At 37.9% G+C, this 23,545-nt stretch overlaps 1 protein-coding gene and 1 long non-coding RNA gene across 6 annotated transcripts in view; one reads left to right on the top strand and one right to left on the bottom strand.

Annotated features, from left to right (window-relative positions):
* The first annotated feature begins 332 nt into the window (after positions 1-332).
* LOC120433744 lies at positions 333-22,092 on the top strand. The gene is made up of 3 exons (XR_005608735.1): positions 333-620; positions 20,061-20,303; positions 21,043-22,092. It is a non-coding gene; the product is annotated as an uncharacterized LOC120433744 (long non-coding RNA).
* Positions 1,241-23,545, bottom strand: part of ano1a (anoctamin 1, calcium activated chloride channel a) — a 52,039-nt gene continuing 29,734 nt past the window's right edge. For 4 of the 5 annotated variants that reach the window (XM_031744101.2, XM_039600519.1, XM_039600455.1 and 1 more), the window contains 17 exons: positions 19,172-19,236; positions 18,762-18,896; positions 17,990-18,150; positions 17,338-17,423; positions 16,634-16,645; positions 14,510-14,581; positions 13,682-13,756; positions 11,930-12,131; positions 11,130-11,241; positions 10,827-10,884; positions 10,501-10,601; positions 9,662-9,804; positions 9,018-9,170; positions 7,765-7,817; positions 5,811-5,995; positions 5,439-5,544; positions 1,241-4,141 (listed from right to left, as the gene is read on the bottom strand). In XM_031744101.2, coding sequence (XP_031599961.1) covers positions 3,905-4,141; positions 5,439-5,544; positions 5,811-5,995; positions 7,765-7,817; positions 9,018-9,170; positions 9,662-9,804; positions 10,501-10,601; positions 10,827-10,884; positions 11,130-11,241; positions 11,930-12,131; positions 13,682-13,756; positions 14,510-14,581; positions 16,634-16,645; positions 17,338-17,423; positions 17,990-18,150; positions 18,762-18,896; positions 19,172-19,236 — 1,956 coding nt within the window. In that variant the 3' untranslated portion in view covers positions 1,241-3,904. The remainder of the gene's footprint in view (positions 4,142-5,438; positions 5,545-5,810; positions 5,996-7,764; positions 7,818-9,017; positions 9,171-9,661; positions 9,805-10,500; positions 10,602-10,826; positions 10,885-11,129; positions 11,242-11,929; positions 12,132-13,681; positions 13,757-14,509; positions 14,582-16,633; positions 16,646-17,337; positions 17,424-17,989; positions 18,151-18,761; positions 18,897-19,171; positions 19,237-23,545) is intronic. The other variant, XM_031744100.2, reaches the window with a different exon arrangement.

Genomic DNA, 23,545 nt, shown 5'->3' with positions numbered 1-23,545 from the left:
CTGTCGGTGCTGTGCTACTGGAAACTGAATTTCAGTTTGAACCCACCCGAGGGATAAATAAAGTTTCATCTAATCTAATGTAATCTATAGGACAGTGCAGGGCTTTGTAGCTACCACTCCGCTGTGATATAACGAGGGGTCACGGTCACGTGGCTTTCCGTTGCCCTGGAGCTCCACCCATTTGTAGTTAGAGCAACAGAAGATGCCTGGGACAGTTCAGCCATAACTTTAAACTTCTCCTGCTCATACATGCTTGGAACGATCTTGTCACTGAAGTGGACGCGCAACGAGATATCATAGCGTGGCTCAAGCACGTTCATCACAGTTTAAACCTTGTTTTGCACAACAGACGACGGCCTCCCGTCTGCAGCTAAACACCCCATTAGCTTTTAGCTTTAGCCCGGTCGGACTGAGCAGCAAAGGGCTGCTTAAATGCCGCAAACTCCTCTGCTCCGCTACTTTGACCGCTAGCGCTGACCATAACTACCGCTTGACAGACCCACCGCGCACCATACGCATACTTTTTTTCTTTTTCGAATCTTCGGATCACGTGCGCACCGAACCGTGGAGAGGGATCGGTTCGGATTTCGGATCAACCGTGATCCGTTGCACCCCTATAAGTGAGTAACTGCAAACGCTTCTTTATTTTTAAATTATTGAACATTATTTATCTGCAGTGAAGCTAGTCTCTCTTCATAGTTATGATTATGAAAGCACAAAAGACTTAAGATATAGTTTAATTATCCCAAAACTTGTGAAATTACTGTTACATCATCCTTGGTTAATACAATAAAAACAACAGCACAACATAGCCCAGAAAGGTATAAATAAATAAATGGAGCACAGTTAAATATACAAAAAAGTGCTCAATAAATAAAAATCTAATACTCAAAATCTAAGACAATAAGAAGCATAGGAAATAAATGCAGGCATTGTGCAAACGATGCCTGCATAAGATTTAAAACTCAACAGTAGTTTACATGTTGAGCTGTTATCAGTTCAGTCATTTCCTTTCCTTTTCTACAATATTAGATTTAGTGTATCCTCCACATGAGGAGATTAAAAAAAGTAAATGAAATGACCTTTCCTCAGCATATACAGTTCATTTCATCAAGTTCACTCAGCTGTAACCATGGAATAATAACACTGATAAGTTCTATCTATAATACAAGCTCCCAATCTAACCTGACTATACTTTAACTGCGCAAAAGATATGGAATTACTCAACGCATAAAACAAATTGAGGAAATTCACCTTTTATTTTGCAGTAAATGTAAAGAATAAACAGACAAGTTATCAGAGACAGTCACACATGACGATGAATGTGCACTGACATACATTTGTTTAAATACTAGGATGTCACATTTGTTGTTTCATTAGTGTTAAAAATGGAGAATATGATCTCATCAAGGCAATCCAAAGAGGGTGTTCATGTACGACATCAGGTTGTACAAGGTTATAAAAGGTTGTGATGGAAAGAAATTAAGCTAACAAAGGCACTACTACCCTGTACATGCGCTCTATCGATGAATATCACTACTAACAAACTAAGCCAGAGATTACTAATGGGAAAATTATTTGGTTAAATTAAAATGTGCAGTTTTTGTCACAGCTCAGAAAGAAGTTACACTGCTAGTGATAAGAATAGTCATAGTTTCTAGTTTACAAAATTATGAATTAAAATTAGGACAACAATAATACATTTTTAGAAAGTTGCTAAAGTTAGTAGATCCCTGGTCACCTGTGGATTCATGAAACTAATTCAGCACATTAAATACATTTACAAATGCATCATCATGTAAGTAATAACAGATAAATAATAACAATGTGATCTTACGATTATTAGACATCACTGAACATTTAAGAAAATGTATTTTATATATTTTACATTCTTTCAGTCTAAGGTAATGGCTTAAAGTTTGGGATTTACTGAATATATTTGCAGGAGGGTAAATCAGATATTGTAGACTGTTTTCATTTCCATTCTTTCATATCCAGTTATGTATGTGTTTGCAGTTTAATAAATATAAAAGACAATGTTATTAATTCTTTGTGCTTAAAAGGCTGGATTTGCAGCTTTAAAAATTGTTGCAAGGTAATGTTTTTAAATACAAATATATGAAAAATGAATGATCATTTTCGACAGAAAGATGATCATTTCATGCTGGAAATCTCTTGAGGAGCTGAGTGATTTAAGGAAGACAACTTCTGTAATGCTTTGACTGGGTTCAAAACCTGTTCCTGTGGTAACTTTATGTGATACACTGGTCCTACTTTTCAGAGACATCAACAACTTAAAAAAATGCAAAGTTCCATTGAATGAGAATCTCGTTGACACTCCACATTTTACAAACACAATAACACACACACCGCATACACTTACTACTATATTTCATTTCATTTCCCTTATTAGTACACAAACTCTACACTAGTAATTAAGAAAATACACCAGGACATTTACTTACTCATAGTTGATAGGTAGCTATGCAAAAATAATAGCTTGAATTACAAAGTGTGAGCGACTGTAGTGGAAAATGTTCTTCTTTGGCAAAATCTTCAAATAAATAAAATGGCACCTGAAATGCTGTGAATCGCTGTTAGAGTTTAAATCACTTTTTCTGGGCTCTACAAAGCCGACAAGTTCCATTTGCTCGGTAGAGAATGGGTTAAAGAGAGTCAGGGTAAGTTCCTGTTCAATTAAACCTGAAACAACACATTTTGTGGCACTTTGCATTATAGCAGAGAGTAAGTGAAAAAAAACACTGACATCCTTACTGAGTTTGTTATGATGAACTTTAGCAAACCATTGCACAATTTATACATTTAGCAGAAATCTCGGCTCAGCACCAATTTGGAGTCATGTCTAATTCTAAATTTAACTGTTAACCATTTCATTTACACAAAAATTCCCATGTAGAAACTTTGCTGTTTGCCTCAGCCCTGCAGACAATCAGTGTCTTTGCTGCTCCCTGTGCTGCAGATAGAGCGCAAAATAAACAAACTGACTGTAAAGAGCTTGTTAAAAGTTCATCAGAGATCAAAGAGCCAGAGAAAGATCTCTCACTCACTAATGGTCTGTGTTTCAGTAAATGCTGCTAAAATGTCCACAATGTGACTAATTAAAAGAAAAGAAAAGGGGAATGTAGTGATATCACTTGCATTTACACTTAATCTTACCATATGCATTTTCTACAACAGGTACTAATAATGTATATTGTTTGTTAAATTTTTACTATAATCAAGGAGCGATATGGCACTCGTGCAAGAGAATAACAGAAATCAACAAGACCGTCAGCTCCTGCAGTTTATCTCAACAACCAAAACAACGTGCCTGACCAGGTTGCAGAATAGTTTATCAAAATTTCAGTTTGAAATCTGTGGAATCTTGAATTTTTTTCTGTTAAAAAAACAGAAAGACCCGTCCAAGCTTTGCACATTAATGCTAGGGACAGAAAGTCTATAAGCCATTAAGACATTAGAGAAAGCCCTTCTCAACAGGACCATTTGGATGGACTGACAGAGGCTGTCTTCATTAGAAAAACTTCAAGTACCATGCTTAAGGTGACAGGTGTGACATTGAAGCTTCAAATATGATTTATACTAGGCTAAAGGTTGAATGGCTTTTCTCAGCATAATGAATGGCTTTTTCCTTTCCTTGTTTACACCCAATAAAGAAGAACCTGGTAAAATAAGTTGAGGATTTATGGTTAATGGTCTAAGGTGGAAAATATATGTAAAATGTCACATGCAAGTACAGCAAAACCTTTGCTGATATTACAAAACTGACTGTTAAAGCTGACTTAACACAGTCAGGTTTTACCTTAACCAGACCGCTCTAACAGCTCAGTAATAGAATTCGTTTTGCTTATTGCCATTTGTGATTCTTTTCCCACCAACCAGCAGGTTAAGAGCAGTTTGCCTGTGAAACAGGGCGTGAGCGTGGCTGTGGTGGACTCTGATTAGCTGACAAAGGAATGGTGCAGTTGTCTTGGTTGTCTCTTGCTGCAAACCTTTTCCCCTGCTCCTCCTTCATGAAGAGCTCCACCATTAGGATCTTCTCCTTGTGGATCTGGAGGCTGATGTCCTTAGGAATGTCTGGGATAAGCCAGTCCACAAAGTCACTCATAAGCATCACCACATTCTACAAAGGGCAGAGTGAACAGAGAACACAGATAATTATAAAGAAATTCTCATTAGTGATAGAACCTTTCTGTGCTTGACAGAGCACGTGTGCCTATTCTGTGGCATATTCTCTTCTTCTCTTACATTAGGAATAAAATGTGCAATAAAGATTTTCCAACAATTAGGAAACTATTAATCCAAGTCAGCTGCAACAGAAGTAGCAAAGAGTGTTAAATTAACTAATAGTTATATCATTTACCTCCTTTTAGAGAGGGGAGGAAGACAGGATAAATAATAACAATTGAATTGAATTACGTACTTGGTACCACAACTGACATAACTGGCAGCCTTGTTAACCAAAGTATTAAGAAGACATTTTGTATTCAAGTGTAAAATGTATATCAAATTATTTTCAAAATGGGAATATGCTGCTATTCAAAGGCTTCACAGAATCAGACCATGAGAGGAGCTCTATGGAAATCTCAAATCTACAAAAGCATAAGTAAAGTTCAACAAGTTCAGAGAAGATCGCTGAAAATGGCAGGAACATAATAATTGATATGGCTCTGTGTAGACTCAACATTATTTTTAAAGCAATAAATGGACTGGTTCTTATCCGGTCTTTAAGTCTGACGTCATTAGCTGTTTCCAGGTCCCAAAGTCAAACCAACACTGCACCATCACTGAGAGTTAAGAACTGTCTAAATTCTTTCATCTTTAATAAAATGATCAGTGTCGCTGCTCTACCAGGTGTAACAATTAAGTTTAACATCCAGGCATTCATGAAAACAGAATGTATGAAGTTTTAGGGAGTTAGCTCGCTAGTTTCCACCTAAACATGATATACCATGTTCTGACAGAGATTTCTGAAAAATGTAAATGTACAGTTCTGCTATCACTTCTGACATAAATGAAGACAGAAAACTAACCCTACAAACGCCACTGCTGTTGGACTAGTTGGTATATAATGATGTGCTACATGGTGGCTAGCTACACAGCTATGGTTAGCATAATATAAACACAGTGAAGCTGGAGGATGAACGCTAACTTTTTTCCACTCAATAAAAGTTAACGTGAGGGTTCCTGATGGTTAGGGACAAATGCAATTGCATGGTAAATGGATCAAACTTCATTCAGGAGAACAACTGACATAATGCATCCACAGTACGAGGTTAGTCACAGAAAATTAGTACCTTCAAATGAGATGTCACAGGCTATGTTCAGGCCATTTCTATCAACCATTTATTTGATGAAATAAACTCAATTATAAATGGTTTGTTTGCTTTGCGTGATCTTATCTGTGCATTGTTCCAAACCTGAAAAACAATCACGAAGGCGAGACGAGCTGCCAGAATGGCCCAGAATTCCTTGGAAAGTTCATATTTCGTACTGGACCAGGGAGGATCTCTGTAGTCCTTATATCTAGCAATAGAAAACAAAGAAGCATTTTTACATACAGTTTATTCAGACATGTATTTATAAAAAAATGTCATCATAGTTTTCACCAACCATTAAAAATACATTTCATTATACTCTACTAGTATATAAAAGGCTTTGTTGTTATGCTTTTATAATAGATAAATAAGAAATTTGAATATGTTTTGGGTATATTGAATACTCATTATATGAATAACGTCTGATGACTTTAGCAGCCTCAGTTTCCAAACCCTAGTAAAGCAAAACCTTACCTGCATACTGATACCTTGTAGCCCAGGTGCATTGGCTGCAGAGGTTCTGTGCCTGGATCGAAGTCAGTGACATTAAAGTATGACAAAGTGTGATTGACAAAGCCATGCAAGGTGCCATCAGGACTGTACATGTATTGGTAGACAAGCCGAGGGATGAAGTCAGAGGTGAAAGCGATGACAAAGGCCTGGAAGACAAAAGTTCAATTCATTTCAATTTCTTTACATAGCACCAACTCAAAATAACAGTTGCCTTGAGGTGCTTAAAATTGTAAGGTAAAGACCCTACAGTAATACAAAGAAAAAAGAAAACCCCAACAATCAAATGACCTCTTATGAGAAAACATTTTGGTGACAGTGGGAAGTAAAAACTTTCTTTTAACAGGAAGAAACCAGGCTCAGGCAGGAGCAGCCACCTGCGGTTGGGGTGAGAGGAGGAAGACAAGACAGACATGCTGTGGAAGAGAGCCAGACATTAATAATAACTAATAGTTGAAAGATCATTTGTAACCTTCACTAAAGCTGTTTCTTTGCTGTGATGAACTCTGAAACCTGACTGAAACTCTTCAAATAAGCCATTCCTCTGCAGATGATCTGTTAGCTGTTTGACAACTACTCTTTCAAGAATTTTTGATATGAAAGGAAGGTTGGAGATTGGCCTATAATTAGCTAAGACCGCTGGGTCTAGAGATGGCTTTTTAAGTATCAGTTTAACTACTGCCAGCTTGAAGGCCTGTGGTACATAGCCGATTATTAGAGATAGGTTGATCATATTAAAAATTGAAGCATTAATTAATGGCAGGACTTCTTTGAGCAGTTTTGTAGGAATGGGGTCTAAAAGATACGTTGATTGTTTGGAGGAAGTAATTACTGAAGTTAACTCAGAAATATCAATTGGAGAAAAAGACTAAGGGAACATCAATGGTACTGAAAGTAGCTGTAGATAATGTTACATCTGTGAGCTGTTTATGGGTAATTTTTCTCTAATAGTTAAAATTTTATTTGTGAAGAAGTTCATGAAGTCATTACTAGTTAATGTTAAAGGAATGGTTGGTTCAACAGAGCTCTGACTTTTTGTCAGCCTGGCTACAGTGCTGAAGAAAAACCTAGGGTTGTTCTTATTTTCTTCAATAAATGATGAATTGATATTATAGCTTTGAAGAAGGCTTTTTTTTTTTTTTTTTTTTTTTAAATCAAGCAGCAAACTACTTTTCCAGGCTAAATGATGATCTTCTAAATTAGTGAGATGCCATTTCCTCTTACAAGTTATATGCTTTAAGAGAGTTTTGAGTTTTGAGAGTTATACTAGGCCAGATTTCTAGAAATGAGAGCTGCTCTAAAGTGGGATGGACGCTGTCTCATCTAACAAGAGCAGGTTTTCCCCAGAAAGTTTCCCAATTATCTATAAAGTCCAGATCATTTTTTCTAAACTACTCAGACAGCCAGCAATTTAATTAAGGCGAACATGCGGTTACACATGTCACTCCTGGTCCCACCGGGGAGGGGTCAAAAGAAAACTAGAGTCTGACATTGTTTTGGTAAAGTTAGACAGCGATTCAGTATTAATATTAGAGTCTTCTGATTGATGCAACTGGGTTTTCATTACATTACTCAATTCATAAGCATATGATGTGCTTTTAATTAAAATTAAATTTGGCCTCATTAACCCATGCAAGTTTAATTCTGCCAGTGGTATATATAACTACTTATAAAAAAAGCTGATACCTTCCTCTTCTGCTATGTAAGGTGTTGTAGCTAGTGCTTACTGAATGTGTAGTAGACATCTGCACTTACCACTATCAAAGTCGTAGGGGTTTTGGATAAGCCCAGATTTACCAAGACAATGTACTAGTGTAGTCTGACAGTCCTCTCTGAGTGAAAATTATTTTCCAGGACAGCCTTGGCATTGTTTTTATATTGGCATTGTATAACCATACAGATTGCTGATAAGACTTACATTGACAATGACTGCTACCTTGCTGAGGCCCCTCAAGAGGTTGTACCAGATACCTGCAGAAAGACAGAAGAGCCGTTATTCATGAGAAAATAGCAGCTCCAACATGCACACAACTAGAGTTTGCACAGGGTGATTTAGTACAAGTACAACTCACTGGTGCTGAGTGTTCTCTGCATATTGCATTGTAAATACCACTGCAGACTGGTTCTGAGATTAAGCTCCTTATTAATTGGTGTCACTTAACTTCTCTACATGAGGAAAACTAGCTTACAGAGGCTTCAGCCTTGCAACATATAACCCTACACAATGTTAGCTTCATCATAGGTTTGCTGTAGTGTAATTCAGTTGTAAGCCAGAGGAAATTCACATATCCATCTTCAACTGTTTTTTTCCACACTAACAGGCTACTTGAATGGCATATATAGCAGCCCTTATTTTGTTTATGTGTTTTGCCTAGTGTGAGAGTCTAGAAACTATGAGACATAAATTTAATTTGAAATCAATTGAAATGTATTTTATTCATATAGCCTCAAACCACAAGAACAGTCACATCAAGGCTTTTCATATTGTTATAGACCCTACAATAAACGAGAGAAAACCCCAACAATCAGACGACCCCCTTTGAGTGCACACTTGGCGACAATGGGAAGGGAAAACTCCCTTTAACAGGAAGAAACCACTGACAAAAGCAAGTTCATGGGACGGGGGCCACCTCCAAAGACTGGAGGGTAAGGATAAATGTATTTAGTTTTATTTTGTTGGGACATAGAGTACTGCAAATTCGCCTCTTCTTTTCACCCAAATGAAAGAAATGCTGTTGATGACATCTTAGGGCAGATTTTCTTAAAGTCTGAATAATGAAGTGCTAATTTAGTTAATTAATTAAATTGACTAAAGGCTGCAAAAGAAAAATACACAAACGAGCACTATTAGCAATTGCAATGTGTTACTTTTGCGTGCTGTTTTAAGTCTGTGTGGGTTTTTTTGTACTGGGTTTATATTTTTGTAACATTAGTAAAATACATTTCTTAACAGCAGATGTTACTGCAATTTTAAAAGGGTTTAATCTCCTACAATGCTTGCTTTGAGCTGCTATGTTGACATGACATGTAGATAAAGGAGTAGCAATTTTTTTTTAAACTTGTTGGGGCCTGAAGCCACACGCCTAAAACTGGATTTAGGGAATTAAATATTGAGAGGACTTGTGTAGTTTGTTTCTATATTGATTTTTAGTAGGGATAAGAGACACGAACCAATGTCTTTGGCTTTAGCTGCAATAGGCCTGCGAAGCTCGGTAACAAACTTCTTAGCATCTAGGCGAATTTCAATTATGTTATTCAGAAGAGCAAAGAGTGGCGCCAGAGGGAAGGAGGCCACAAACAAAGTCACCATCCCAAACTGGATTACTAAAGGAAAAGGGAAAAAAAAACAGAAAAATAGACAGCATTTAGCAATGATTCATCCTCTATTGGGTGAAAGGAAATTAATACAGAATTTTTTTTTTAACATCTATAAATAAGCAAACTGTTTACAAAATGATGAATTTTTTTCCCTTCAGAATTTCTTTAAAAAAGAAAAGAAAGCCAATTTTGATACTGGTGGACAGTTATGAAAACAAAATCTATTTCTGTTTAAGAGTGAGAAAATGTAAAGACATGGCAGAGTGCCAAGATTCTGGCTGCCTCTTAAAAGAAAATCAGTAATAATTTTAACATTAACTTTATTCTGATCTTAATCGGGTATGTCAGAAACAAACTTTTTATTTGCTCTGCTCGTCTTTGTCCACCACTACTCTTTAAATGTGTTTAGTGCTAACCGGGTAATTTATTAAAAACAGCTGCCTGCAGCTGCATTTGCTAACATCATAATTAACAAAAGTGATGAAACTGTTATTTACTCATTTCCATGTACTCTGGATTGAGGCCAACAAATGGACCTAGGAGCTGGTCCTTCTCATAGCGTTTGAGAGTGTTGTGCAGCACTTGCTCTTGAATGGAATCCAATTCCGACTTCCTCTTGCGGAGCATTTTTTTCAGCTTCCTGCAAATCCCGACAATCCATTAAGAAATTAAACAATGAGATTTGTAAAAGCATCACTCAGTTTTTAAAGTGTTATTTTGCAAATGCATGCACAGCTTTGATTTTTTGTTGTTGTTGTAGATTTCTCAACTTAATGGATTATGTATCCCAAAAGTTGGGAATTTATTAACCACATTTGGACAAATACAGTAACTCTATTATGAATACTACAACTACGATAAGTGGTCAATTCTTCAAATTCTTCAATTCTTAATTGTTAGTAATGATACAATAATTTGGATATCTAATACTGTTGGAAGAACCAAGCATGGAGTGACATAAACCTCAGTCACAGTGTATGTACACAGGAAGGCAGAGCAGACTACAGGCTTACAGTTCAGCAAGGTGCTGTCTGGTTTCCAGGGAAATGTAGATGAAAACTAGACAAGCACTCTTCTCAGACATACATATAACTGTGTGTGTGTGCATTATGTGTTCTGTGACTTACTGAACCCACACGGCGGGATCTAATGCACACCATTGTTGCTTGTGAAGCTTGAACACAAGAATTTCACTCATGTGCTGTACCAGTGTACCGGCACATGTGATGTGACAATAAAAGTGATTTGATTTGATTTGATACGATACTGATCCCTCATTCAATTTGTGTTCAAGTATGTTTTTGAGCTTGCTGCAAAGTCTCTGTTTTGCACTCACGGTATGCCAATCTCAAACAAGTTGTTCTGGATGAGCTGTTTGCCTAGCATAGTGATGCACAACTGGATGCACAGCTCCATGAGGCAGCCTGCATGGGCACACTGTAGGAGAGACAGTGAACAATTGTAGAAATAGACAATAGTGAAACATTTTAAACAGAACATTTGAGAAAATAAATGTAAAATTGAACTTACTATTAGTAAGTTCAATTTTACATCTAATCCTCACAACTAACAGCTGTTAACTGTTATCTGAAGACAACTAACTGGCTCCATTGTCTCCCTCCCTCTCTCTCTCTTCTCTTGAGCACATTTAAAGTGAATTACCTCTTCCATCCTGTAAGACCCAACAACATACAAGTAGTTTCCAGGCCTCCCAACAAGCCTATGAAAACAAAACAAAAACCAAAAACACAGTCACAACATTCTTTCAGTCTGACAAGGAAAGCAATGACTATACAGAATCATCATGTTCCCTTCTTCCAGCAAAACATCTTCAGACAACAGTGAGTTGGATAAAACTGTGTGTGCATTGTCATTAACATATTATAGTACTTGATTTCCCTATAGTCCACTTTAGTTTGACTAAAATGATCTGAAACTAATTTATGTGTGAAGCTGTTGTTTTACCTGCCCCTGAAAAAGGCCAAGTAGACAATGGGTGTGAAGGCATTGACGAACTTTAAGATAAAAGTCTTAAAGATGAGGCGTTCCTCAAAGCTCTTGTCCGTCTTTGGAACCTCTGAAAAGGCACACAGTTGATGTAGTGTTAGATTCTCCTAAGATGCAATTCTTGTCCTATGTCAGGGACATTAGTCTGAGATTGCTATGTCAAGCACCATTTATGCAATCTATAGGATTGTTGCAGCATTTGTGGGGGCTGTTGTAGCCCCAAACAAGTTTAAAAATGTCTAAAGAAACGTTGAGAAGGTGGAATGACATCTGCACCAATGCAGCTGTTGTTCCAGACTGTTGTGTTGAAGAGAATGCTGAGCTGAAGATATTCTAGCTCAAGGTAGTGTCTGAAAGAAAGGCGCTCAGGCTTAGAGATAGAGCGAGGAGCTCAGCAGCTCGGAGTAATTGTTGCATGTCCATAAGGGCTAGATTTGGGCATGGGCAAGTTTACCATGCACACCAAACTAAGAGAAGACTAAGAGAAGACTCTTTATTATCTCTCATGTGGTCTGGAAGGGAACTGGTATCTCCGCCCAGGATTAATGAAAACACTGCTGGAGAAAAGGGTACCAGGAATACCCTCCTGCCACCACGACCCACTTCAGATAAACAAATAAAAAAGGATTGATACAAAGAAAGACATAAACTTTGTGTTCTAAAGTTGATTCCTTTTGTGTGGTATACAAATACTACTACAAACAGTAGGAAGAAAATAATATTTGGTAAGAACATCAACCCAATAAAATGTGCCTCACCGAGTCTAGTGAGCCAGCGGGCAATGGCTCCATAGATTTCATCCAAGACAATGATGATGATGAGGTTGATGATAGCAGCAGTGGTTTTGACTGTGGCTCGGATATTATACCGAACTACAGGGTGGCTGCTCATGTGAAGCGCTGCCTTAATGCTAATCCGATACAGGATGACTCCAAAGACTATAACAAACGTCACAGTTATCTAAAATACAAGAGAGGTAGAATTAATTAAGCGTGTTTTTCCTGTTAAGTTAAATTCATCTTTGTGATGACACAAAAATATGAGATGCTGGTTAAATGTGTCCACACAGAAAAAGGTTTTCACAAAGCTACTGAACGTGTTGCACACAGTGAACACCATGAGACCCAAAAAACTTACCAGAGAATGATCTACGCTCTGGGTACTAAGGGGATCAAGTCCCTTTCCAACCCTTACATCAAACTCTCTCTAGTGACAACTTAATGGACAGGCCTTTTTGATAGCACTTTTCTAGTCTTACTGCCCTCTCAAGCACATAGTGGATTATTATTATTATTATTATACATTATTCTACATGCTTTAAGCAATTTCTCTACCTCATACTGAGGGGCGAGTTAGAATCACCAGTTAACCTAAAATGCATGTCTGGATTGTGGGAGGAAGCCAGTGTGTTTGGGGAAAAAAGATGTCTGATCTCACCAAATAAACACCATATTGAAGCATTAAGGTTGGTCTTGATGAAATTTCAGTAGCAGCTTATGTTCAGTATTTTGATTCCAGTTGTTTGTAGAAGACACATTTATTAAATACCCACATCTTCATACAACAACATAATCAATCACCGTCTTCATTTCATTCCTGATAATCACATAATACCCTATAAAGTGCATTGCAAAGGTAATGTATGCTCCATGGCTAAATTGTTTGATGACCTTGTAAATCTAAGGACCTTGTTATGGGAATGTACTTGCATTTGTTAAGTGGTATAAAAGACTACTTTTAAGACACTGGCATAAGGAGGAGTTAATATTGCGTTTAGGGATTAATGACTGAAAGTGGTGCTAAAGGTAAAATGTCTACAATTTCTTTGAGATTGACAAAAGAGAATGCTAACACACTAGTAGATAGAGCAGGTCATCTACTAATCATAAGGTCGGTGGTTAGATCCCTGCCTGCTCCAGTCTGCATGCCACGTTGTGTAAAGTGCTATATAAAAATCACTCCATTAACCATTTAAGTAGTGTATAACTTCATGTATTTTATAATAATAACATTTTAAATTTCAGTAGTACAGTAGTATTATCCCCTCAAATCTTTCCACCAAATTGAGGGATCTAGGACTCAGCTCATCACTGTGTCACTGGTTCCTCAACTTTCTCACAGACAGACCCCAGTCAGTGAGGGTGGGAAAACATATAGGACTGGACTCTCTACACTGTCCATGCACTTAATAACAAAATAATGAACAATAACCGTTTTCTACTGTTCACAGTCAATCTGAACACTGTTGATTTGCACATTTTTTTAATTTTGATTTTTTTTTTATTTTATACTTGATTTTTAATTTTACTTTATTCTTGTAGTTTGAATCAGTACAAGATTGCACAACAATAAGCATTTCCCTGTATGTTGTACTGTGTATGCTTGTGTATGTACAAAAACCTTTCAACATAGTATTGCCAGAAAAAGAAATAATATGGGATAATGACATTATCACTCATGTTTCAGAAACACATGTTGGTGAACATGGTGGGGACACTGCTGATACTTACCATGAAACCCATCATGACCACAGTAGTCATGTAAGCAGGCAGCCTATCTGTACATGTCAGCTTCACCTTTTCGTCCTACACACACACACACACACACACACACACACACACACACACACACACACACACACACACACACACACACACACACACAGCGAAGGGCATTAAGACCTCATGGTGTCAGCAGATGTTCTGTTAGTATGTGTGATTCCCCTCCCACTGCCTTATTTCGGTCTTTCCGTAGCAGCCTTTTATACACTGGTCATGGAGTTGCACAAAGCACATATAACAAACATAGACACAAATCTGTGGCTCCAGTGGAGCAGAGTTAATGCTGCCTTCAGCGAAAATGTCACATTTAAGCCACTTGAAATTGGGTCAAGATGCTGAGATGACTCCATGTTTATAGGATGAAAAAGATGTGTCCTCGATATAACAAGGATTTTTTTTGTTTTTGCCTCAGGATATCTTATATTCCGAGCCTTATCTTTATTCAAAAGCAAAGTCTTATAAAAAAATCATTAATAACCAATTAGATCAAATCATGCTGTACTCCGAAAACCAGTTAAATCAAGCAAGTTATCACTATGTAGTGACCTCTGTGGCTTGGAGGTCATTACATAGCAGAACACAAAATATTACATAGTGATTTACATTAAACCCACACTGACCATTTTGCACACAGTGCTTTATACTATGTGCTCATATCTACATCCAATGCCAATTTAGAATAACCAGTTAACCTAACATGCATTAATTTGAACTTTGGGAAAAGGTGAGGTGACAACAACAACAAATTTTGTCAGAAAAAAGTTGACTTAATTTTACCATCAAACCCGAATGTTCCTGTTTCAGTTTCTTTTGCATGACCCGGAACTCATACTCAGCTCGATTGTGGTCCTGGAAGAGAAAATTAGCTTGTTACTTTTATTGATGGTACTTTTTGTTGGTTAGTACTAAACGTGCAAGACGTTAAACTTGCAAGAGAAGATCCCATTTGGAATTCAGAATGGAGATAGGAATAACTTTTCCAAAATAAGCACTTGGTGTTTAGGTTTCTGTACAACTCTGCACAAGAAAAGGAAGATATGTATCAACTCACCATGAAAGAAATACACCTGCTTGCAGTTTAGTGCGCACTTTTACCCAACTAGTGTTAATGATATCAGGTTGCTTTCCAACAACACGTGTGTTAAGCACAGATTCAGTAGTTGTTTGGCCTATTTAAGCATGTACCAGAATTTTAAGGTGGAAAGCATTAAACCATCATATTTTTAGCTCATTTAGAAATTTATTCACACATAAAGGCAGTATTTTTGCGATTTCTTATATCCCCCCCCCCAAAGAAACGAACAAACAAATATTACATAAAGTTGTAACATTTTGGGGGGGTTAATAAATGACACATGATGATGATTAATGAGGCATATAATTTTCCCTTTAGGGATTAATGCCGTTATTTTTCTTCTCGGTATTCTTAAACCATTTAACCATTTAATTTACAAATTAAATTAAATGGTTGTGTAATAGTGATGTATGTGTAGCTGATGGTAAGATGTTCCTTTGATGGTGAGAAATACATGTTTATATCTTAAGGAATGTGAATAGATGTGTACCCAGCGGACTGAGGAGGAGCTGTGCGTAAAGAGAATTTGCATCACTAGAAGACAAAGCTGAGGGTTAGACAGTGGCCTAAAGGTACATGTGTCAGACTAATGTACAGACACACAGGCTCAGTAAAACAGACAGGAGCAAGCTTCCAAACAGGAAAAATGACAATGTTGTCCACTACAGTTGAGCAAGCAGAAGAAGAACTGGTCTTTAGTGTGCTGAACATGGCTATTTTTCATGTGGACTGATCAACTAGAAATAGCTTGAACTTCTTCAAGTAACTATTTTTTTTTAATACAATCTCGTCTAGATATTTAACAAGACATTAATTCAGAACCTGCTTTACATTATCACAGTGTCGATATGCAATTTCAACACTGACGTATGACCTACAGAATGACATGAAGAATGTATTTGCTTCCATGTTTCCACTGAGATTCTGTATTTTAATCCATTTTGGAGAAAATACATATATTTGACACAACATTATCCTACCAGCCAACATTTCCACTGAGGTACCACCAGAGCTAAAAGTGATCTAAAAGAGTCAGCATTTTGAAGCTCGTAATTCTGTATTATGTGGACCTACCTAAGCCTGTGGTTTCTTGTGAGGCCAGTGCTTTACTGAACCCCATAACCTGCAGACTTGGATCAAGAAAGACCAACATATTTACCTCTTACACAAATGATACCATGGAAGCACTTTCTATTACAGCTCGGTAATAAAGGGGTAATAGTAGGGTAACAAGAGTGTGATAATATGGTAATTTCTAAGTCATTACTATGCAACTATTAAAGTAATAACCACTTAATATGCAAGCAATATCATGGTAGCAACAGTGGTTACAGTTGAGTATTATTACCATGAAATTAACGTAATAAAGCCCGAAAACTGGGGGTAATAATATGGAAATACACTCCGTAATAACATCGCAATAGTAGGGTGCCAAGGAAGAAACAAGAATGTCATAATGTGGTCATTTCTAAGTTATTCCCGCTAAAAATAAAAAGTAACAGTAAAAACAAAACAAACAACAACAAAAAAAAAAAACAGGAAAAAAAAAGATGAAAGTCAAGTCAGACCACTTCACTTCAGTCCTAGAAGTACCATGACTGCTGTATTGATCAACTAATTAACTCGACCACATCTTCAGAACAAACCTGAAAAGATAGTCAAGCCAGATGTACAACATTTTACTGAACCAAAGAGACAAAGAGCATGTCAGGTAAAGAGACCACAGGGAGACTGTTAGACAACTTGAAAGCGAAGATCTTAATGTTGGAAAAAGTAGTTTCAGAACAGATCTGTAACAGTTAGTGAAAAAGAAGCTAGATGCAAACCTTATGTTCCTCCTGTGAAATAAACCAAACACATAAAAACATATAAAGGCGATATCAGTTTAGTGTGTCAAGTTAAAAACATTTCATGTTTTTTAAAAGTAATATAATGAGGTGAAATGCATTATTTCATTCCATTAAATTGTAGCATATGATATTATATTGAATTGTACTATGTACATTATAATTTAAAAGACATTCAGTACTAAAGGTTTGGTTGGGAACCTTATCTTATCTCAACCATTATGTTAGTTATTACTATAGGTATGCATTTTTAAGATAGCTGCATAGAAGATTTCTATATCCTTCATATCTATATTTGTCTCTGTTTAAAGAAGAGTGTTGTTAAACCTTAACATCTGCTTTCATTTTTGACCAAAGCACATTCTAAAATCAGCAAAGATCAACTGGAACATATGGCACTGCATCAACAAACTTCAAGTTTCAATTTAATTTGTGTTTCTAGCATCTTGTGTCACATCTAGCATCACACATTTATACTACAAACTGTGCAGGCTTTGTAGTTATTGTGGTCCTAAAAATGTAATTAGCACATTAACGTTAAAAAGATGTACAGTAATATTTACACAGAAAAAGAACTTGTGCAAAAAGTGCAAACTTATTATTCATTATCACCATTTACTAATTAACACTAGGTAACAATTGTGCTCTGTGCATGAAAACACATACATGTGGGGTTATCTCACCTCCTCCTCCTCTCCAAAACCTGTGAGGTCCCAGACATAGTTGAGTCTCATCTGCCGCCTCTTCCAGTGTTCCATAAAGAGAACAGCTACATAATCAGACATACACAAACTCAACATATGCTCGACACCAGCTGTGACATGTTTCTTGCTATTTTCTGTATATATGAATGACAATCATAGAGGGTATGAACATTTTATATTCTTATCATACACGCGGTATCTATTCTAAGGTTAAGCAGTTTCAGTATATAATGTACATAATCAACAGCAAGCAGTGTCTTTATTTAAAAAGTACAGATCTATAAAGATATTTGGAAATTATGTATATTTTACAATCCTCCAAACTTTTTTTAATATAAGGGGTTAATAATAAAATGTGCTGATGTTACATTGCTGACAGCTGATGACTCCACTTGTATGATTGCACCTTTCATATTTCTTAATATAAAATACAAAATATAAAGTCTGGCAGTATTTGACTTTGCAATTGTCAACACTAAAAATGCACTGAAACAAAAGTGCTGGTTCCACAGATCGACATTTTAAAATAGTACAGTCTTATATTTGGCACAGTATCAGCGATCCTTTGCTGCACAAGCTTTATTTGTTGGTCTACATGTATTCTGGTTGTTGCCTATATATTTGTACTTACCCCATAGAGCCATGAAGACGGAGAAGAACACAGTTGCTGCATTGTCAAACAGATGGCTGGCTCGGGCTGTGCCACATGCTGTCACCAGCTTCCAGTAGCTGCAGGCTTGGTCGCATAGTGGACACATAGTAATGTTGTTCCTGGGATCACAAATTTCCATGCTAACAAAAAAGAATAGATGGCAGATGTAAATTAGTCTAAGCCAAAAGTTGGAGAGACCTTCCCGTCTGTTACTGAGACCTGCTTCTCTTTTCTTTTTCCATACCTCCACAGGTATATCAATCATCTGGACCAACTTCCTATCCACTCTTCATCCTCTTAATCACTGCTACCCTCACTTCTTCCTTACTAATGCTCTCCACCGCCTGATTTACTAACAGTCCTCCAGTACTTTGTCCATCTTCTCAACACAATTCCTTGATTTCTTAGCACATTTTCATTTCTGTCGAACCTAAAATCTGTTGCACACCCTTTTTGGCTCGATCTACTTACCAAGCCAATTGGTACAAGTCTTTTTCTTGTTTCTTAGCTTCTAGCTCCACATGCAACTTGCTATAAGCCTTTTCCAGTGCCACCTCTCTCTTTGCTGTAGACCTATGCTTTCCAGTATTCCTGTCTACGTTCTTCTTGTTATTAAGACATGAAAATGTGAAATTTGTTCACTCCATTTGTGATGCAAATGTAGTGAGTATTAGACAAAATTGGAATCATATCAAGCTGACACTTGCAATAAAGGCAATAATAAATAAATACATAAATGTGTCCAGCATACCTAGGTATGTTATCATCGACAGTAGCGCAGCCATAGAGAAATACAATTACTCCAATGATGGCAGCAGGGATCAGCATCTGTGTGTAGACTCCCAACCAGGCAAAATACAGTCCAACCTTTTCCCCAAAATATTTCCTGGATGAGAAGAGATACAGAGGCCATAACACTGCAAATCCATCACTGCGAAATTAACTGTGATACCTTAATAGTTGAGCTTAATGGTCCATGTAGATAGGTCATGTATGCTACTATTAAAGTCATAATTACAAGACCCTTCTGATTAAAATTAATTTCCTCAATTTAAAGTCATAGGGCAAATAAATTGTGGTTTTGCACTCTTGCCCGAACTAAGATGCCTTAAGACAGACTGCATTTCCTATCAGCAATTTTATGCCAAATATGGATCTCACCTGATAAGTCCAATGGGCTGGTACTTGTAGAAAACACTGTAGCTTGCCCATTGTTCGTACAGGAGCTGTGAACAGAAGCATGAGTCAATAAATATATCACTTGCTACAAATATATATATTAAAGAATTAGAGGCTATTTTTTGCAGATATATCAGTTTTTATCAGTTTCACATTATGTGTGCTGATGCAATAACATTTATTGTGCCAAAAGAAGAGTTTCCAGACATTAATTTCACTATCATCCATCCATTTGTTATTGGGGGTTCAGGGATCAGAGGTCTATTACATGGCTGACACAGAAACAGACAACCATTCATATATATAGTCATACCCACAGCCAACTGCTATATGATGCAGTTATAAAGCAGCTGACTGCATTAGCTCTGTACATTCTAATTTCCTAATTCTAGCAGGGGAAAAGCACATGACACCTAGCCCAAAAGGTTGATTCTGTTCATCTGGACGTAACGTTTTCAGTGGGAGAAACGTTTCATCACTCATCCAAGCGGCTTCTTCAGTCTCAGCTGACTGTCACCTTATAAACAGTACATTTGCACAATGACTGAAACTAGCCCACTAAATGAACAATGGCTGTGAGATCAGTTTTTTGATCACTAATATAACCAGAGGGAAGCTACACCAAGTCTGAAAGGTTTACCAAAGATACATAAACAGGGTGTACCTTTAAGACCAATAGTCTTGTATGATCCATTCGGTCACCTATAACATCTCAAAGTTTCTGGCTTCAATCCTCAACCCGTTGGTAAGCAGCTCAAACACTACATCCACAACACTTCAGATTTTGTTTAGAAGGTGAGAGACGTCATTATGGAGGCAAATGAAACAATGGTGTTGTATGATGTTACGTCTCTCTTCACTTGTGTTCCAGTCACTGAAGCAGTAGACGTAGTGCATAAGAGATTACAGGATGACCCCGACCTCAGCAACAGGACCACTCTCAGCACCGATCAAGTTCCATCCATTTCACATAAAAGGGTCAGTACTATAGACAGAAACGCGGGCGTGCCATGGGTCCCAGAGTTTCACCTATTGTGGTCAACTTGTACATGGAAGAAGTAGAAAAGAGGACCATGTTATCCTACCCAGGGACACAACCAAGTCATTGATTTAGGTATGTGGATGACACCTACAGGTGGACACTCTTTCAATGAGAATGTACACATCCTGGACAGGGAGGAACGCTGGTTTCAGGGGGAGTCAAGGAGGCCATTTATGTGAAAAGGGAAAGACCAGCTCTGAATCGAGGAGGGGGTTGTTAGGTTTTTGTATTGTTGATTGTCATTTATGCTTAGAAATATTTACTCATATATGCTTAAGAAGTATATAATCATTTGTAGATTGAAAGAATGTCTCATCCTAGGAGGTCTATAACAACTCTGTGTAGCATGAAGAGGAGAGTGCGTTCACTCCTCTTCAGAGTGTTCTGGCATAGATCACACACCTCCTAGGAGAGGTCGTATCTTCTCCTGCTGATATATGGTATAGCAAACACACGTATATCTGTTTGAGTGTAAGAGCCTTTTGTTCAGATGTACCGCTAGACTCCTGGCACCAGCTTTGGGGAGTCACATCTCTCTCTCACACACACACACACACACGCACACGCACACACACACACACAGTATTCTTTGTTCACATGTATACCTATGTAAGAGGTCATATGTTAATGAACCTATGCATATTCATGTAACCACAATAAAAGAGCAGTGTTACGGGAGAGCGGACGAGAGCAACTGGGGTCAAGCGAAGGAACGGCGCCTGTCCAGTTCTCTCCCGTGCACGTGAAACATAAAGAACTTGCCTACTCGTGTCTTGCTTGCTATGTAATTACATTGTCTTCAACGTTCCAGCGAATAGGTTCAAGCTACAAACCTATCATTAATTGGTCCTTCGACGCCGGATCCCTGGAGTTGACATTCACCGAGGGGAGAAGAGACACGCTGAAAGACTGACGTCAGCCAGGAAGTTCCTGTGGATTAGCTGTCTGTCTTTCCTCTTCGATGAATGACGATCGGCGGGATTCGAGGCTGATATTACACACTAAGCAACACCGAGTAAGTTCAAAGAGCCCGACTCTATAACCGTGTGAGTGTGTAGTTCCTTAGCCGCTTTGTGGGGCTAAGAACGGTGTTTGTCGCTGCTTTGTGGAGCGATAAGTGAGTCCTCTGACGCTTTTTGGGAGTTGAGTGAGTTCTCCGCCGCTTTGTGGGGCGTTGAGAAGTTCCGCGGAGTCCAGACTGTGCTGGACAATAGGCCTATTTTGTGTTGTTGTTGTGTTGAATGTGTTTGTGTGAGTGAGTGCGGAGTAGAACACGTGGTCTGTGACGCTGACTGTTGTTGTTATCATGGGTTCCTAAGCAACCAAGAGTGTGTCAGAGGGTGACAGACTGGACTTCGCTGCTGGAAAACAGCAGCCTTGAAGAGCGTGTGGAGAAGGCCAGCCCACATCAGCAGCAGTTAAGCTATGCTCTGGTGAATGGCTTCCCCCGCCCTTTGTTGACACAAAATGTTTAGATGATTCTTTAGATTGCCCTGATCAACAACAGCCTATGCTCCAGACCATTAATTTCACCAATTGTTAAAAGTAATCTGCATTAAGCTTAGGGTTGCTCAACTTCAGTACAATCACATATGAGATGAAGTAAAATAGGTAAATATTTAAATTAATGAAGTGCATAGAGGCACTTGACCTGTTTGAAAGACTGTCGTTTTATTATGAGCCATTGTTGAGATATAGAGCACACCTATGAATACAACTAATATGCTGAACCCTGTATGAAACAGCTGAAAACTACATGATGGAGAAGCTGAATTGAATATGAAAGTGCAAGTCTTTGCCACTGTGGGCAAAGCACGCAACCACTGTGTGAGGTTGCGTTGCGGTCTCTTCTGAGCTGATGAGCAAGCTACACATTATCAGATCGGGAGCTGGCTGAGAACTCATCAAAGAGAGAGAAACAGAACTATGATAACTCGAGTATGTAGCGTATCCGTGAGTTCAGCTTCTTCTTTCAGATGCGCAGCAGTTTTCCTGTATCTTGACTCATGTGTGTAGAGTGTTCATAGCATCAGCATCATGTTTTTGTTTATTTGTTTTGTTGGATTAAAAAAATAATTAAATAAACTTGTGATCATACTTATGGATCACCATGGCACATATCATCAGCCATATGATTTATTTATGCAGATGAAAAACAGTGAGTGTGAATGTGCCTGACGTCACAGTGTGTGTGTGCGCTGTGTAAAAGTAATTATCTCCAATTGTGAGACCGGTGATTCTGCAGGTCACCAGTTATAAGAAAAAAAGAGTAAAAAAGAGACAAAATCTACATTGTAGATGAAAAATAATAGGAAAAAGGTTTTGTGTCTATTAGCCAAGAACAACTACAATCTCATTTTCTGCTTTTAAGAAAGGAGAGTTCAGAAACAGAGAGAGATGTGTGTTGGTTAAGCAGTGGTGATAATAATGAAAATTTCTTAGTTTTGTCACTTTCAGATTAAAAGCAGACCTGAATCAATTTTCCACATGCAGCAGTCAGAAGGAAGTTATAGTTTAACACCATTGGAAATGTTCAGGCCAATTTTTGGCTAACTTATTTACAGCACCATGTGTCCCTCATCCTCACAAGCGAGCTCTCACTCCTCCCTGAAGACAAGGAATGCAGCCCCAAGAGCAATAACATGGCAGATAAAGAGACAGCAGTAAAGTCCTGAGCAAAGAGACCCAGCAAGCAGCAGCAGTGTGGACAAACAGCAGTGGAGAAGAAGAGCAAACCATCACCCTGACTGGATGAATGGCACTGTGTTTCCAACAAGCTGCAAATTCACTGTGTATGTGAAAAGAACGTTTGAGGAGAACTGAGGAGACTGTTGGAGTTTGACATTTGCCACCTTTGGAGAAAATGGCAAGAAGAGACAGTGAAACAGGACAAAGCTGAAGAAGAACTGCCGGCTATTGGACTGTTGAAGTGGGACAACAGAGTGAGAGGAGGTAAGAACACAGAGAGTGCTGTTGTTTAATGTGGGAAATCTAAATTTGGGTTAGCCAACCTGGGGAAAAGAAAACTGACTGTTTAAGTGGAGAATTGAGAAGAGTCTGAAACACTGCAAAAAGAAACATATGCAAAATCACACACACAAGCAGAACATGCATTAACCCTACTAACACAAACAAAAGAGAGTCCATGAAGATTAGACACCATTTTGAGCATTTGAGTCTGTTTATCATCTTGTCCAAGTCACCTCGTGTGATGCAAAGACCAGTGGACTCATAGCACATTAGTTAAAAATGATCAATTAATAGCAGAGAAGTGTGTAGGAAAGGCAGCTTTAAGAACATGGCCTTAAGAACAT

The sequence above is a fragment of the Oreochromis aureus genome, linkage group 1 (genome assembly GCF_013358895.1).
Source record: "Oreochromis aureus strain Israel breed Guangdong linkage group 1, ZZ_aureus, whole genome shotgun sequence".
Taxonomy (NCBI): Eukaryota; Metazoa; Chordata; class Actinopteri; order Cichliformes; family Cichlidae; genus Oreochromis; species Oreochromis aureus.
The sequence above is the reverse complement of the archived record's forward strand: the minus strand, read 5'-3'. Positions and strand labels throughout refer to the sequence as shown.